Source organism: Cebidichthys violaceus, unplaced genomic scaffold (genome assembly GCF_023349555.1).
Source record: "Cebidichthys violaceus isolate CVI_PGR_0920_01 unplaced genomic scaffold, fCebVio1.0.p SCAF_42, whole genome shotgun sequence".
In the NCBI taxonomy this organism is placed as follows: domain Eukaryota; kingdom Metazoa; phylum Chordata; class Actinopteri; order Perciformes; family Stichaeidae; genus Cebidichthys; species Cebidichthys violaceus.
Genome location: NW_027176617.1, coordinates 37,595 through 55,461, shown reverse-complemented (window position 1 = coordinate 55,461; position 17,867 = coordinate 37,595). Strand labels below are relative to the sequence as shown.

At 42.4% G+C, this 17,867-nt stretch overlaps 1 protein-coding gene across 1 annotated transcript; it reads right to left on the bottom strand.

The window, feature by feature from the left end:
- Positions 1–184: 184 nt before the first annotated feature.
- On the bottom strand, positions 185–17,711 carry LOC137886145 (E3 ubiquitin-protein ligase RNF19A-like). The gene is made up of 10 exons (XM_068728432.1): positions 17,590–17,711; positions 9,010–9,861; positions 5,669–5,877; positions 5,428–5,572; positions 5,023–5,185; positions 4,765–4,879; positions 4,367–4,525; positions 3,694–3,907; positions 3,410–3,553; positions 185–3,135 (listed from the first exon to the last, which is right to left on the bottom strand). The coding sequence occupies exons 2-10, from the start codon at positions 9,621–9,623 to the stop codon at positions 2,346–2,348; spliced, it is 2,553 nt and encodes an 850-aa protein (XP_068584533.1). The 5' UTR covers positions 9,624–9,861; positions 17,590–17,711; the 3' UTR covers positions 185–2,345.
- Between the last annotated feature and the right edge of the window lie 156 nt (positions 17,712–17,867).

Genomic DNA, 17,867 nt, shown 5'->3' with positions numbered 1-17,867 from the left:
GTAAGCAAACAAAAATACTGCAACAAAATTGCTGATTGCTGGTCACTCGGCATGTTATAATAAACTTAACCCACACCTGTTCAAGCCGAGCGGTTGCCATACAGTCAACAATCATTTTACAAGGCAGCATGAACTGTAACTGACTACAGAAAAATCATTTCCATGTAAAAATATACCAACAAGCTTGATTGCAATTTTTTATTGTTTAAGGATATGCATTTACATGCACATAATAAAGCAAATAATTTGGGAATATATAATTTTTCAAACAGCAGAGGCTTCTTTCGAAAGTTAGAAAATAGACCTGTCACTAGTCTTCAAATAATAATATAAAACTCAGGAATCATACAGGCATATTTAACAGAGGGGGAATATCCTGCAGCTGGAGGCATGTGAGGTGCACCACAACTCTTTCAGGCTCCCGCCTCCTACACAGCTCCTGCTGAGCTCGGCTGGTTGACATCCCAGCAAAGTAATCTGTGGTCAGGCTGGAAATTCACAACAGCTGCTGAACACAACGTCTGATACTCGAAATGCAGATTGCTTCTGATAAACGGGGGTTTATTGCCAACAGGAGCAGACTGACAACACACGTGGACTGATTTCGGCTAATTGAGGGAAATATTTTTAAAAGTATTATTCCTAAAAAATAACCCTAACAAATGTTTTGGTATTGAGATTTATAGTACTGCCCCAGAATCAGGTTTAATGTAGTGGCCTGAGAGCAGTCTTTGGTGGGGTAAACAAGCTAGTGTGACAGCTAATATAATTCATTCTCTCATGACTTTTTAAATTATTATTTGAAGACATAAACAATGAGGAAATAAAAACACTATACAAATGATTTTTCCCCAAAAGGCACTGTGGGTCCAAAAAATAATATTTGCATTAATCATTTGCAAGGATTTAAAAACAACTTAAAACACATTGTAGTTAAAATACACACAAAGCTCTGAATCAAAAATTATATTTTGATTTGGATATTACTGAGGGAGAATCAAAAATGTAACCCTGTTATCATACATTCACTACTGAATATTAAATCACTGATAGATGTATGTGCACCTTTATCTGTGTGAGTTTGTTTTTGCTATAGTTAGTAAGTTGATGTGTGCCTTTGACTGGACACATCTTATGAATAGTTATTTAAAAGCTTATTTTTCTTCATTGCAGATACATCGTTTGTTTGACTTTCCAGTTTTAGTGAATGATCACTAAAACAAGCCCAATAAAAATGTAAGAAATGCTACAGTTTCAAATTAGTTCCGTTAACAAAGAATAACATAAAATTCCCTTTCTTTAATATATCTTCAAAAAATTCCATAATGTACTAAACATTGCAGTGATGGTTACAACCAAAAACACAAAAGCTATTATTTTACCAGTGCAGACAGAGGCTTATGAAGATGGCAACTGTCTTAATACACCGATCATACTCAAAGAAGTTTGGACCCAACACAGGGCTTCAACATTAAAATCAACTTTTCCAAAATGGAAAATAAAAATGCACAAAGACAAAGCATGAAGAATCATGAGTCACATTTTTAAACATAAGCAACAATAATCTTTTTTTTTTTTCTTATAGATGATTATGGAAAAATATAATTTGCTACTGCACGGACTGGTCCCTCTCAGGCTCAACAATCCTTTAGCTGAGTTGTTTCTCATGCCGTTTTAAGAAGTCACAGAATGATGGTGGCACAGCGGTGGCCCACAGTGATGATGTATCCATCCCCGATTCATGCAAACCAGATTTCTGTAGATGTCCCGAGGGAGGATAGGTTCAGGCTTTATAATAGCAGCTCAACTTAGTATTGAAAAAGAGTTTCCCACATTTTACTTGCTCTATTCCGCTTCATCACTTCTGCTTTTTGTAAGCATCAGGAAACGGGTAACAAATCTGCCTCAAGCTTGTATTCAGAACATCATTCAGGGGTCAGACTATGCAGGTCAGCCCTATAACCTACTTTACAACCTGTCCACATACAGTCAAATCCACCTGCTAAAGGCCTTGTTGCTCCAGTCGACGTTTCAGGCTGAAACTTCTGGTTAACACATAGCTTGTTCTGTCACTGAAGAACAAAACCCCCTGATCTGCTTCGACTTTACTGTGCTCCTGTTTACTATATTCACCAATCTCTCTCCAACTCTCTGTAACTGTACGGACTGACATTCACACAATAGTCCCACCTGCACCCACAGCAGGTAAAAATATGATTAGATTTAAATGTATAGCTTCAAACTCGACCAGCAGCTTCCCAAGCTGCACGGTGGGGCTTCACTGAATAGTGAAATTATGTGATAAGGCTAACTGATGCCCATGCCCAAAGAACAGGAGAGCTTCTTCAGATATCAGTTTGTATACAGCGGTTTGTTGTTGGGCTTGCAGGCTCTGCGGCAGAGTTTTTGGTCTCTTTTATTCTCTTGTCCTTCTCTGGCTCCACGTCTGCGATGGCGCCTCCACTCTCCTCGCTGATGTGTAGAAATGTCCCGCTACTCTCCTCTTTCAGTAACGCGGACGGAGAGGAGGACAGCACGCGGTGGGTGAAGGCTGCATGGCTACTCTGAGGCGGATAATGCTCCAGGCGGTCGTTCTCTACCTCGGGCATGGGCGCAATGGCGACGTCATTGAAGGCGGCGGCGGCGGGATGATGGAGGTGGGGGTCTGTTGGAGCGGAGCAGGACAGGTGAGCCAGTCTCGAGGTTTCAGGGTCCGAGCAGCTGAGCTCCGAGGAGAAATGGCTACAGTGCGAGTCGGCCACTGAGGGCAGGCTGCCGCTCAGAGACGGTGAATCAAACTCAGAGGAATTGGTGCTGTGCTGCTCCAGAAGCTGAGCGTCCATATCTCCTCGTGTCTCGCTCATCTTTGCGTCTCCTTTGCTGCTGCTGGCTCTTTTCCAAAGCTTTCCACTCTTCTTGCTTCCTGAAGTGGGGGGTTCCTTCGACCAGGGGGACAAGGGGCAGCAGTGGTTGTCGTGCTGCACACAGCAGCAGGTGGAGGGGCATGAGCACGTGCCTTTAAGGCCAGCAGCGCTGCTGCTACAGCTGGCCTCATCCAGGCTGCTGCTGGCACTGCAGTGCCTCATCTTCTCCTGTTTGGACTCCACGTCGGTCTGAACATCCAGACTATTGTCTCTGCAAAACAAGGTCACTCTTTTACAACAACTATCTTTGTCACATATGCATATGTATGGATAATTAACTGTTTTTATGTGCTTCAATCATTTTCTACGAAAGCAGAAAGCATACAGCAAAGACTGATAAAAACACACATGACTTTCCTTCAAACTATTTTATGACAAGGCTTCTGGCGTAAGGTACTAGAAAAACTAGGACAGAGATCCTTTTTTAAAATAGGTCAGAAATGTGCTGATGCAACAAGTAGGAAGAGTACGCTCTGACTCCTCACCTTTCCAGAGGCATATAGGCATTGAGGATGGATCCTGCCATGGCTTTTGTGCTTGCGTTGTCACTGATTGTCCCGAGACTGACGGTGGCCGACTCCCCGCTCAGACTGCAGCGCTCCTTCTGGACATCAGCCTGCACTTCCATCCTGGAAATAAAAATTGAAAACTAACTAATTGAAACTAAATATAATATATATACTAAGTCAATACCATGAAATCTATCCATTAAGCCTAACCGAATATTATTATCTCAACATGAATGAAGACTTTTCTCCAGGTCTGTTACCTGTTGTAGCAGCTGCCAGAGAGGCTGCCGGTGATGCTGGTCCCGGCAAGGGCCGTGGTGCTGGCGTTGTCGCTCATGTTGTCCCGCTGAGTGGAGCTCATGCCGCAGCGCTCCATGTGGCTCCCACTGACACTCAGGCCCGTCAGGCCACCGACGCTCGCTCCATCTCCGAGGCTGGGATTGTTGAGACGAGTCTCTGCCACGGAGGTCGTGTCTGAGGAGAAAGGGGGGGGGGGGGAGAAGGGGGGGGGGGGGGGGGAAGTGTCATCATGTCTCACACCTTATGTTGCAGCAAAAGGTGAAAGTCCCTGCTGTCATTTGGATTCATTATTATCATTCATAGTGTTGACTGATGCTGTGAGACAAACAATCCCTAAACACCTCCCAAATATTTTTTGGGACTGTATGACAGGAGAGATAAGTGTTTATTTATAAGCAAATTTTGGTCATTATGGAATGAAGTAATGAAGGTTGAACAAAAACATTTGATTGTCATTGACAAAAGAAGAATCTAATAACACGTTTATTGGTATTCCTGTGTTTGCAGTCTTCCAATCTGAAATGTTTTATGTTTGTTGAACTTCATTAAAAACTTTCTGGATGTACTCCGAGTCAAATGTTCAGTGGCCTTGATATTTATTTATTTTTTTAATTTTCTTTAGGAGATGCTCACCTGTGGCCGCTGCACCGCTACCTATGTTGTCATTTTCGTCATCAAACTCTATTCGCACCCCTTTGCCATTGCCAGCGGACACTCCACAGCCGCCACTTCGGCACAGTGAGATTGGGACAACTCCGTAGACGTACGCCAGCATTATGGGAACACCGATACCTGAACAGCACAATGTAAACACACACTTAAACAGTGGAAGTCTTAGACAGTTCAAAGCAGAAAAGACAAGAACAGCATGTGACAAATCTTTTAGGACAATTTTCAAACCAGATGATGCTTTTATACGGATTTATACTAGCAACACACAAAAACAATCTTTTTAAATATTCTAAATATTGTCGAGAAACAGATTGTAAAATAGGGAAAAGAGAGGAAAAAAACCAAAAAAACTTTCTTACCAACAGTGACTGCTGCTACCACAGGTGACACAATCACAGACAGTGTCACACCACCTGCTATTACCAAGTTCCTCTTGTGTTGAGAGATGTCCTTGCCCTCGTAGCGATTATGGATCTGAGGAAGAAAATCATTGATAATTACCTCACCCTCTAGATTACATACATGTGTATCACATCTTACATTGTAGATCCATGAAAAATTGCTTTTGACCATAACTGTTCCACGTCACTCCTCGGCAGTCTGCCGTTAGCGCTCACCTTCCTGCCCACGTAGACCGGGATGCCAATGATCATCGCAGGGATGGCGATGCCGGCTATGAGGGCGATGCCCACGGGCGCACCCACCAACGTGCCGAGCTGCCAGAGGATCTTCTTCTTTCTGCTCCAGGGCTTCTTCCCCCAGAATGTGCAGCCTGATGGACTGAGAGGATTGGAGGGAGAGAGGAAATGGATTATTCAGGGAAAACAGAGAGAGTGAGAGCTGATATTTGTGTGTATAAGGTTTACCATAACTAGTAAAACTAGGGCTGAATCATGGGTAGTACTGAGAATTATAATTTTTTGGATAAAAATAATTTATTAGTGCACAAAAGAGACAATCACCTACTAAAGATGCATTGAACTGAAGTAACTACTGAGGGCAGAAGAGCAGTTCTTTCTCACCTTAAATAGTGCAGGTCGGAGATCTCCTTCATACACAGCCAGCAGAACTCACAGCCGCAGACAGCACAGGTCATGTGATTACAGCTTCCGTCGTTCATCTTGATGATGTAGGCGGCACAGCGAGGGCACGGCTTGATGTCATCACCTAGTGAGGGGGAATATTTTTAGCGTACATTGTGGCTGGAAAAGGTGACGGATGTGCAGATGAGTGTGAGATGTTTTTTTTTTTTTTGTGCGTTACCTGCGGCTCCACTCTCTTGGCTGTAGCTGAGGGAGGAGGACCGGAAGCTCCTCAGCCGGAGGGTTTGGGCCCTTTGTTGCCGTGCGGTGTCACACGTCTGGTTGGGATGCCACAGCTGTTTGCAGTGGTAGCAGAACTCGGTCCCACAGCCCTCACGCCCGCAGGTGATCTTTGGGCAGCTGGCACAGCCAAACGCAATGACTGCGTAACTGAGAGAGAGAGAGAGAGAGAGAGAGAGAGAGAGAGAGAGAGAGAGAGAGAGAGAGAGAGAGAGAGAGAGAGAGAGAGAGAGAGAGAAAAGAAGAAAATGAACTAAATCAGCCAAAATGATGGTTAGTATTTGCTGATAGAAGAGCATGGATGTAGTAGTTTAGCACAACACTAGGGGTCAGCAGGGATGAAATAACTAGTGTAGGGATGTGCAGGAGTATAAAAGTAGAGCGGGTAAAACTAAGGAGCAATTTATAGTGTGTTTAAATACATTAATCCAGTAGACTCTCACAGTAAACACTACTGCTATTCACACCGTCAGCAATCCAACACAATGAGAAGCGTTTGTTCCATAAACACATGAAACTATCTTGACTTTCCATGATTTCACCGATGAGCTCCGTTACAGTATATCCGTACTGGCACAATCAGTTCCGCATGACTGCATGTCTCCACAGTAACACTCATCAATCATAACAGTGGTCTATTTGAGAGCAAGTGAAAAGTAAACGGCATGATCGAGGCAAAGTTTACAAACCGTTTTGTTCTAAACATGCAAATCTAATGCAACGGGACACTATAAAAACTGTTGCAGCAGACATTTATCTCCCAACACTGCCTCAATAAATGGAAATAATATATGGATACAATGAGACATTAATAATCATTTTTGTTGACAGGAGTACACAGCACCTGGAAGTATATGTTCTCAGCTTAACTCTGAAGTTAATCACATACAGCCTGACATCTTTATTTACAAATGTAATTATGTAAAGCAAAGTCTCCAGCGAGACAGAGCTGCGTCTCCAGTTCGGCACAGATTTTCTAAAAGCTATTAAAGCTCAGAGAGAATTGGAGCATTAGTTGATAAAACATACACACCATGACTGTACGTTGATGTACACAGCTGTTTACTTACTCAAGATCTTTGTAAAAACTGAGATACGTATTTAGTATAATAGACATGTTAATAACAGCTGATACCAAAGACAAAGTGGTAGTTATAATGCCTGAATTACTAAATTACACCATTTTGATGATCTATTTATTCAAATTTGCAGCTTGTCCTGCATTATAGTAAGTTGAATATATTTGGGCTTCAGACTGTTGGTCTAACAAAACACTGGGTATTTTCAGTTTATGTTTTATCGATCAAATGATTAATAAGGAAAAGATTTGGGAGATTAATTGTGAAGAATACTCATTATTTGCAGCCCTACTTGAGAGAGGACTTGACAAAAATGTCTTAATCTGTTTCCCATGCAGAGATCCAATCTAGTTTACAGTACAGCAGATAGACGAGGTTCATCAAAAGTCTTTCTCTGAGTGATTATTGTTAAAACCTCCGACTGCTTTCACCCTCACAGGGTCTTTGTTTGAGGCAAAGTTAATAAAAAGATGAAAGTTGAAAATGAGAGTAAGGGCGGACTTTCTTCTGGGTTTTCTGTGCATAAACAAATGTAACTGACGTCATGGGATCCCTTTACGATGCCTTTTTTATATTGATGTTCCCTAGAAACTGACACACTTTGCAGTCCAGTATCAGGCGTACTGTGTGTGGGCACCATATACCTGCAGACCATTCTGTCTAGACAGTGTCCAGACAGTCTCCACTAACACCTCGGTGAGGCAGAAACCACGGCAAATGGTGCAGGAGTCGTAAAGTGGATGGGAGAACTTCCAAATTGACCTTTTGGTGTGTGCACTGTGGAGTCAAGACTCTCTCTTTACGTCAAATACTTCTTCAGAGGATTACTTACATCTGACCCAATATCTTGCACAAGTAATTATACAACAATTAGGAGCGACAGCTTTTACCGGCCGAGCGTGAGACAGTTGAGCCGGAGCTAAACTGATTAGATGACGAGAGCAAGAAGAGCTGAAACAAGCTCATGAAAGAGCCATTATTCTTACAGACAGGGTCAGCAGTGTTGATGTGCAACAAAGAGAGTGAGAAAGAGAGAAGACAGACAGACAGACAGACAGACAGAGAGAAAGAGAAAGAGAGAGCGAAAGAGACACAGAGAGAAAGAGACAGAGACAGAGAGAGACAGAGAGAGAAAGACAGAGAGAGAGAGACAGAGAGAGAGAGAGAGAGACAGACAGAGAAAGAGACAGAGAGAGAGAGAGAGAGAGAGAGAGAGAGAGAGAGAGAGAGAGAGAGACACAGACAGACAGACAGACAGAGAAAGAAAGAAAGAGAGAGAGAGAGAGAGAGAGAGAGAGAGAGAGAGAGAGAGAGAGAAATAGAGAGAGACAGAGACAGAGACGAGTAAAGCCATTAAATGCAGAGGAACAGTAGAGATTCCGCTGCATACATGGTGGTTGTCATGGCCGGCAGGTGCAGTAAACGGCTAAAACATGGTGACCTAGTGAGCACAGAGAGCATAACGACGTTAGCTTCAGTTGGGGCCCCTGAGAGCAAACATACGAGACCCTGACCTGACCCACGTCACCATCGCCTCCTCGTGAAAGACGGAAACCAAAACTACAATCTCCTCCTCAGAGAATCAACAGATCCGTATATTGACGTAAAGCACTTTGTTACTTTTTAGAGTGCTTTACAGTAAGCAAAATATGAAGGAGCGGCAATGATTATCATTTTTAACAACAGGCCAATCCCTACCAGCTTTATTCATTATGTGGTGAGAAAATGCCAGGTATGCTCTGATAACAATAGGCATCATCATCATCACTTGCTGCTGCTCACCTCTTTTTTTTTTTTTTGGCTGACTCATGAGGCTGACAGAACAAACAGGTCTATTACTGCTACGAGCTATTTATAACTTGGGCATCAATGCAGAAGCTGGGTGAACTTCAAAAGGCCAGTTTACAGCCTTGGAAGGTTTTTTAAATGCAGCTGCTTGCTATGTTATTTTGGGACTTGTGTATTTGAAAAGAAGGAAAACATCAAGCGCACTTCAGGTAACCGAAATAGAAGTTGTACCTTGTGTGGAAATAATCCCACATGCTTGATGCTTTACGGGTAACTGGCTTTGTTGCCATTAATGTTTGGTGGACATCACTTAATATGGATTCGGCTGGTGAGTCATATTTCATGTAAAGAGCAGGTTGTCCTCATGCCTTCATCTGTGAGTAGCCTATATAATCTCGCACGCTCTCCTTCTTACCCACAGTCGGGGGCCGGGCACCAGCGGCAGTCGGGTTCGGCCACCAGCCACCTCCTCAGCATGAACTCCTCGTACTTCTCCATGACGGCTCGGTCGCCCAGGATCATCTGGATGTCGTGGGGGTTGAAGCGCTCCGAGCACTCGGGGCAGCAGATGTTGATGCGTGACTCGGAGATCTCGATGCGCAGGTACTGTCGCAGGCAGTCCGCGCAGGACCGGTGGTGACAGGTCATGATGTCCGGGAAGAGCTCGCGCGCGTGGCGCAGGAGACACAGCGGGCACTCCAGCAGCTCCGACGAAGAAGAAGAACCCGACACCGACGAAGTCGAAGCTACGGCCGGAGCGCAGGGGGCAGAGGTTTTATCGTGGGCCGTCTCCGACTGGACGCTTTCGGCGCCGACAACGGCGTCCAGGACGGCTCCGGCCTGCAGAGGCCTGGACTTGCGCCTGGGGTCGCGGTCGGGCCGATGCCGGCGGCTGAAGAGTGAGTGGAGGGACAGGCGGCGCTTTTTGGGGGTCTTTCTAACCGACGGGAGGCTGACGGAGGAGGCGGCAGAGTGGAGGTCTCGCTCGGAGCCTGTGCTGCCATGATGCTGCTGGGGCAGGCTGCTCATCACGCCAGAGGGATGGTATGACCAGAAATCACCACATCAGGGGGGTGAAGGACTGGGAGAGGGAGGGAAATGTAGAGAGGGACTTGGGGGTTTAAAGGACAGAATGGTCGGGGGAGGGGGCTGTGCTGCTGTTAGTTAGGACATAGTGGCCGGAAGCTGGTATAGGAGGTCTGGAGTGGTCCGTCCATGGTTTAACTCACAGTGACGACATGTAGACGTTCAGATCTGATACACCAACCTGACGGAGGCAGAAGGAAATGGAAAATCAGGTACAGCGCCAAAGCTGAATGCATTAACTTTTAATGTTCTGCAGCATTTGAGTAATTCAGGATGCATAACAAGAACTGGAGATGCAAACGGCATAAAAAAACAACAACAATCTGACAAAATCTAAGACACTACAGCTCTCATTGAAGAGTTTTCTGGCAGGCTTCAGGCATCTTTTAGGCGCATCTTTTGTGTGTTGCTCGTTTGCTTACATAAAACATCTGCAGGCTTTCCCTGGAGACTGCGTGTTAGTCATATGTAGGCGAAACAAGACAAAAACCTGTGTTTTTGTTTTTTTCTCCATCATATATCTCAGATGTGGCCACAGCTGTGTCAGTGTGCCTAGAGCAGCCACACCTCGTCTCAAGTGCTTCCACATGCTCCTATTTTTTTTACACAATATGAACAACTAACAGCATAACTCATCATCTTTGAGAGCAGTGTGCAAGTAGTTTATAGAGGACATGAAGGATAGCTGTTTGAAGGTGATACACAGAAAGTGTAAGTAGTTAAAGTAGTAGTGACTTTCAATTAATGAGACGCTTCATTCTGAAACAAACCAACACAGTTTGAGTGGGTGTGGTGCTATGTAAGCTTGTAAGTTGACATATCCAGCTGATGAATTTACATGTTTTGGATAAACATCTCATTCCTAAAGGGACCAAGTAATGGAAGAAGCAGAATAAAATGAGAGCTAATGTTTCTCTATTTGCATTTCTGTGCTGCACCTTTTATCAACAAGAACACCCAGTGGTAAAAAAAACCCTGAATAAAAACATCTGGATAAATAAGTGGCCATTAGGGAAATAATAGATTTGAATGCTTAGATTTTTCAGTCAAAAATCCCCCCCCCAAAAAAAGATCAGCTCAAGTGAAGAAACAGTTTTTTTGGTATTCGTGTCTTCAAATTTGTCCAAACACACATCCCATTTGGAAAACAACAAAACAGAGCGCTGCAGAAAAAAAACCGACATCAGCAAGAGATGCTGCAGCTGAGGGCTAGAGAAGTTATTAAAAAACACTCTCATCTCCCAAGTGTTTGTAGTTTTACCACGAGAGACACAATTTAATATGTTGGTTTATTAGTTAATTTCAACGTGTTACCGCTGTTCAAACACATTTTGTCCCCTGGTTAAGAGATCGGTTCAATCTTTATTTTAACTTCTCACTAGGTTTAAGCCTCAAGACTTTGAACTAGGGCTTTCACTGAATCAGGATTTGTTTTGGTGACAAACCTAAAAATATGAGATGAATACATTATTCGATCCATGACTCCCCTGATCAGTTTAAGGGGCAGTGTGGCACTGCGAGACTTTGCTTTTAAGCAGAATACCAAAAGTGAAGGAAAAGAAAGATTTCCCATCTCTTCTGAATGCTCCAAACTTGAGTTTGAGTGTGTGTTTGTCATTAGAGACTAATTTCAGGAAAATTCCAGGGGGAGCCAAAAGGTGACTAATTAAGAAGCCTGCCTGCAAATCTCAATTGGGACAGAAATCCTGCAAAGCACAGACTCTCACTCTCATAACCTAGAAACCTTCTTCTGACTGGCTGCGGTTTATCTCACGATGACAAGCAGGCGGCAGTTAAGTTTTACTACAGCTACTTTACTGTTTGAGCTGCACGGCTATAAGCCAACACGTGACTAGTCTGCATGTGTTTAGACTCACCTTCGTCCTCCATATCAACCAAATATTATAAGTTGAGATAATTCAACTAGTACTGACATGCATTGCTCGACTCCAGAAACAGGTTTGAATGCCCAACCTTCAACTTGTGCTGCCGTCTAGTGTAAATGTAAATCACACTCAAGGCTGTAATTCATCTCAACTGGCTCTCAACACATTCGAGGTACGGTGTCTGAATACGGCCAGCAACCTGTTATTCCCGACTTTTCCCTTGACATATTAAATCCTTTCTCTGGTCTTTCAACCAGTACACGAACGAACACAAAAGATTTGTCCCTTTTGACAATTGTGACGGCTTTTTCATAACTGACCGATGCCATCAACCCCAGTATGAAGTTCTTTCCCCTTAGTGTTTACATTCAGTCTACTCCACACACCTTGATCATAACACAATAATAAAAGAGCTATAAAATATGGGCAGTGTAAACATCAAGTCCTTTTACCTCGCTAGAATGTCACATTCAGAGTATCAACACTGTGACATGAAAGGAGATAACAGGGCTGTTACGACTTGGAAACAACACTTCAAGTAGTAGAGCAGCTATGATTCAGAAAAACAAAAACTGTAGTTTGAATAGTAGGTGGGACCAGCTCACAAGACTTAGATGGGGGAGGTAGAATTATATCATCTATCAAAAAATGCAATACACATTTTCATTTCAGTGTCGATCAAAAAATAAATTGCTGAGAAAAACAAATATGAGGTGGAGAGGACTAGAATTTACTAAGCAGCCATATTTAGCTTGATTACAACGTAGAAGTAACTTAAAAGCATAGTTACCCAAAAGTTTAACTGTGAGTCATTAAGCCATTAACACTGCAGCCATGCTGTAAAGAATAAAGTGTTGTAATTACTCAATTTGATAGTTTAAGAGTCACAATTAAAACCCAAAGCCTGTTTATGACGTCTGTAATTTAAGCTACACGAAACACCAGTGGGTGAAGCGACATGAGGTGATGTGAGACGACACATCAGACAGTTTGTTGGTGCTACTTCCTTGAGGTGTGTCATGAAGTGGATATCCCTCGGACAATAAGGGCACAAAATGATGCCACCCACTCCAAAGACATACAACTGAATTTGGAGACATGGCACACTACTGTAGCCTGCAAAACACTTTTGTGAACTTTGTCTTGGACCAATAACATGCTTTTCTAATGATTAGGTTAGTGACCAGATAGCTTAACTTAATAACTTCCACTGTGAGGCTGAAGTGAAGTCCCAACACTATAATTCCACATCATAACAAAGCCCGATGATGTATCGGGTCAACTAGCCAAGTCATGTGAGCAAGAGGAAAATTTTAACGAGACAGAGAAGCAATTTCAAGCCAACCCGCAACTCAATGTGAAATTACACTCCCAAGGCGTAATTAAACTGGAAAAGCCTGCCGCTGCATTGTACACAGAGTGAGTGGGACTTTCCGTGTGACTGCGGTCATGCATTTGTGTTCGTGCACATGCATGTGTTCAAGTCCTGTGGCTCAAGGCCAATCACATGCCACACACACACACACACACACACACACACACACACACACACACACACAGGGATGGTGTCCCAGTTCCTAAGACAACCCCGGGGGGGAGGAAGCCTGCTGCGGCAGAACGAACGGTTTCCACTTACCATCAGCTCCTGAAAAGAAATCACTGAGTTTGCATCAGATGATGCTACACTGTGGCAACCACTGCAGTATGATCTACAGTTGCATTTTCCTCCCGGAGAGATGGGTCAATGTAAGGTTACGGTAATGGTCTTAACATGTATGGCCCTCCAGACCAAGAAGCAATAACATTGGCTCTTGCATCGCGGTAAACAAAATAAATCCAGGTTTCCATCGGCTGTAATTTTGCAGAGACAATTAGTACATAACCAGACTGCAGTGTTTTATTATACAGGTTGGTATCGCCCACTGTCTTGTGTTTTTGAACACTATTAATATGCTACAGACAGAATACGACCCTCTCACAAAAGAAACATACTTTCCTGAATATTAACATCAACAATGTTCCACAGCACGTCTTCTACTTCCAAAGTAAACAGGAGAGCGATAAAAAAACAAAGCAACAGCAAACAAATCCCAACTACAGATGAGATTCTGGAACTATTCAATACCAAATACGTAACCCAGTGCTGGAGAGAAAATGTATCCTTGAACCATTAAGTGGTTTCAGAAATATCAGCACATTTGTTGACAATGTTGATTGAAAATTGAACCCTGCTGAATTTTAGGTCAAATGGAGAGTATTTAGAAGGAATCCCTGCAGTGCTTCACAATGCAGCAATCCAAATTTAGGGATAGATGATGTAAACTTCCAGAGATTTTGTGGGTTCGGTGGCCTGTGCCCGCCTTCACAGACGTCCCACGTACAACGATCAGCTTCCATCACTGGAAACGAGAGGCTCTAAGTGTTCCTCTGCAAAGTGGTCGTCGCGTACGCTAATTTCCGGTGACATTCCAGCTGGAGGACAGACTTCCTGATCGAGACAATGCATTCAGTTATTACAGCTTGGGACAAAGCCCAGAGACTGGCTGACAAACTCAGTAAAAGCTACTTTTTTTTATTTGTTTACAGAGGAAATATTTCAGGGTTTTTTTAAACAGTTGTCGACAGCACAAAAGATCCGTCTGAAGCAAATTAATCCTGGGAAAAGTTATGGTTAGACTGCAAAGCATTAATCAGCTGTGGGTCAACTTTCTGTCAGCTGGACATCAAAATAACCCAGTCCAGTTTAATGAACCTCTATTTCGCCTATTATCTGCCAGTATAATAATAATAATATCTGTTCAATACAGAGTGAGCGCCTCTGAGGCTACTACCAGCACTATTTACAAAACAGTGTGATTCAGACAACAGGGTACAAAGTACTTTTCCACTGCATCTGGTTCACTGTGATCAGCCCGTGAATCTAAAGATGTGGCTGAAGATGCAATGACTAGGAGGCAAAATTGATAAAAATAATAGAAACATCAATGCAGCCCAGTGGGGTTCTGACGAGGAGGATAAAGGAGAAGAGTCACATCATGGATGTATTCTAGGAGTCTAAACTTTGCTGCCCATTCATTTCAATGACAACTTTATTCCTGAGCAAAGAGTTTCTTGCACTTCCTGTTTCAAGGGCCACAGTAGCAAGCAGTAATGTACAAACAATAGAGTGAGTCACTAAATATATATATATATATATATATATATATATATTATTATCTCATATTTCTTGATTACTTACTTTCCAATAGTCCATGTTTTATCCTCAAAGAAATACTGCTCTATTTTCTGATAAAAAATAAAAGTTACATTTAAATTACAGTTATTGTTACACTGCAGATCTAACCGACAAACATCCCGAGGACTAAAACAGGGTCTGAAAAAACAAAATGTTTTCAGACGTTTATTATCTATAGACATACTCTTGACACTTTGATTACAATCTCTATTGGGAGACTTTTTTTTTATCTGCATTCTCATGGTCGTAAATTCTTTGGAATTACTCCGAGATTAACAGGAATACCAAGATAACCACGGACTGTGATAAGACTTCTTTGTATTGGTCCCAAGTTACAGAACACACAAAAGGCCAAAGGAAACCAGAACAGCCATCGCTCGCAGTGTAAAATGATGTTAACATGTTCACTTCTGTCCGTCCCTGGTGCACAAATGTTTGCTCGCTCGTTCATCAAGCCGAAGGAAAAGTCAAGACAAGAGTCAATGTTTGTAGAACGTACTATTGCAGAAAAGGAAAATGTTTCACAGCCCGTTGGTGACGGATCATGTGTCACAGGTTGCTGTCTCTCTGTCAGCTCTCCCCAATGATTAAAGGGTGCTGATCGCTTGATTATACAACTTAATCTTAAAATTAAAAGTTTTGATTGGCTATATACGATGAACTTAAAAAAGGAATATCAAACAGCATATCTACCGGCAGTATCAGACAGAGAGCTCTTTCTGACGAACAACAAGCTTAAAAACAAGCATTTTTTCACATTTGAATACTATTTTTTGTTCTGAAAAGAATAAACAGGACTGCCACATTACATAGCAGAGCATATAATCATACTCAAACAAATATTTGAGGACGATCATAATGTTGTCCACTGCAAAACTGACCAGCAAATTTAGGTAAGGTAACCTAAAATTAGTTCAGACTGGAGACTTCCTACCCTGATTATTATTTTAATTTAGAGGTAGGGGTGATGGTGCACGCCCTTGTGTCAAGAAGTGACAAAAAAACACAAGAGTAGCTTCCTTCAGCACAAGTTTATTCCGTTTTGTTAAATAAAATAAAAAATACAAGCTTTAGGATATAGGAGATGTTGGAATTTGCTTAAAAATAACCTTACAATTTGAATATGTGTGTGTAAAACTGGGAACAAAACCTTGTTTGTTTGATAGTACTGTCTGTCATTAAAATTCAAAATCACTTGGACTTGTGTTGAGAGATGCCACTGACACGTAACTGAATCATCATGAGATGAGTTTGAGGTAATCAGTGTTTCCCCTACATTATATTAGGGGGGCGCCCCGCCCCCCCTCGAAGGTCGAGTTAATTTTGTTTAATTGTATTTTCTATATAGCGCCAGATCACAACATAAGTCATTTAAGGTTCCCTTTCATGCAATTCTCCTCTGCTCTCTGTATCGCGCACGGCGGAGTTCCGCCCCAATGCGCGCACACAGAAGCGTGCGGGCACACACACAAGTAAGCAACTTTTTTCAAATGACCAAAACTATTGACCTGGATTTGGCTCCATACACATTTTGTGGATAATTGTCATAAAAATAAATGTTCCGATGTTTAGTTCAATGTACAGTTCAAATATTTGTTCAGTTGTTATATTGACTGCTGTCATTAAAAGAAACACTTGAACACCATGATTCCTGTGTTTGTGTCGGTGTCGGTGCCCCCCCCCCCCCCCAAAAAAAAAAAAGCTGTGAACCTAGGGGAAACACTGGTAATGTCACTTCAACATACACGTGCGTCCCAACATGTTACCAAAACTCAGACGCACAAACCATTTCATTCAGTTTACATTCATAAGTTAAACAGTAACGAGCCATTAGGAGAAAGCAAAGCACTATGTCTCATTGATCGAAACCTTCCAGTGAGGACGACATGAATTAATTTAGCAGGCGTGCTATAAAAGTAACACATTAACTGTGCCCAGTAATTTAAAATGCATCTGTTCCACAAAACACTGTTGACTGTGCTATAACGGCTCGATGACAGAAAAACATTGAAGGATATTATTTCCATTCACTGAAGGGTGCCTAGACAGGACAAATCACACTAAACGACTTTACAAGAAAACCAAATGCTGTGGAAATGTGGACCAAAAATAATTAAACGACCAAAATAGGACACCAAATGATACACTATAATTGAGTCGATTATTGGAGTTTAAAACATATGAAACCATGTGTTAAAAATCCTAATTCTGATCTTGTGAAGCATGTTTATATCACAGTCAGCGGTCTCTGCAAATAAATACAGGATAATGTAATTTCGCATTTAAAAAAAAAATAAAAATTGAATGAACTAGGAATGTCCTGTTTGACCGACACAATAGTGGCAACGTTAAAATAACCCACAAGAAACGAAAAAATCCAGATATTACTCATCTGAAGTTCGGCATAGGAAGGACCTCATTCTGTTTACACTCTCCACCAGGCTAACGTTAGCCTGCTAGCTAACGACATCTAGTAGGAAAGATACTGCCTAACTTTAATCTGCCCAGAGAGTTTATGACTAAAGCTGAGCTATGATGTTTGCTAACTCAGTGGACCGCTGACTCGACCATATGGTTCATATAAGGAAGCGAGCCGAACGACCACACAACTGTATCTGGTGCCAGCAGAGGTTTTATGCCCACCTAGAGTACATAACGAGGAGTATATACACAAGCTAACAGAGCTACAAACTGCTAACAGTTAGCTGCTCGTCAGCCTCGCAGAGGAGGAAGTTGTGATCTGTGTAATATTTACCAAATTATAAAGATTATTCCCACACACACTTACCGTTAAGTTTACACCGTATCTCCTTTTTTATTCACAACAGAAGTGAACACTGGTGTCTCCATCTCCCAGTAAAGTCGCACATTTGTTGCAGAAAACTTCGCCGGACAGCCTAGATACATTTCCCAAATGATATTGTTGTCAAGCCGGTGGGCTACAGACAACATTGGTACTTCCGGTCAGAGTTGTCCACTTTTCACAATAAAATGAATCCATCCGTTTTCAACAGATAGTTTGCCAACAGCGGAAGAAGTACTCACATTCTTTACTAACACAAAAAT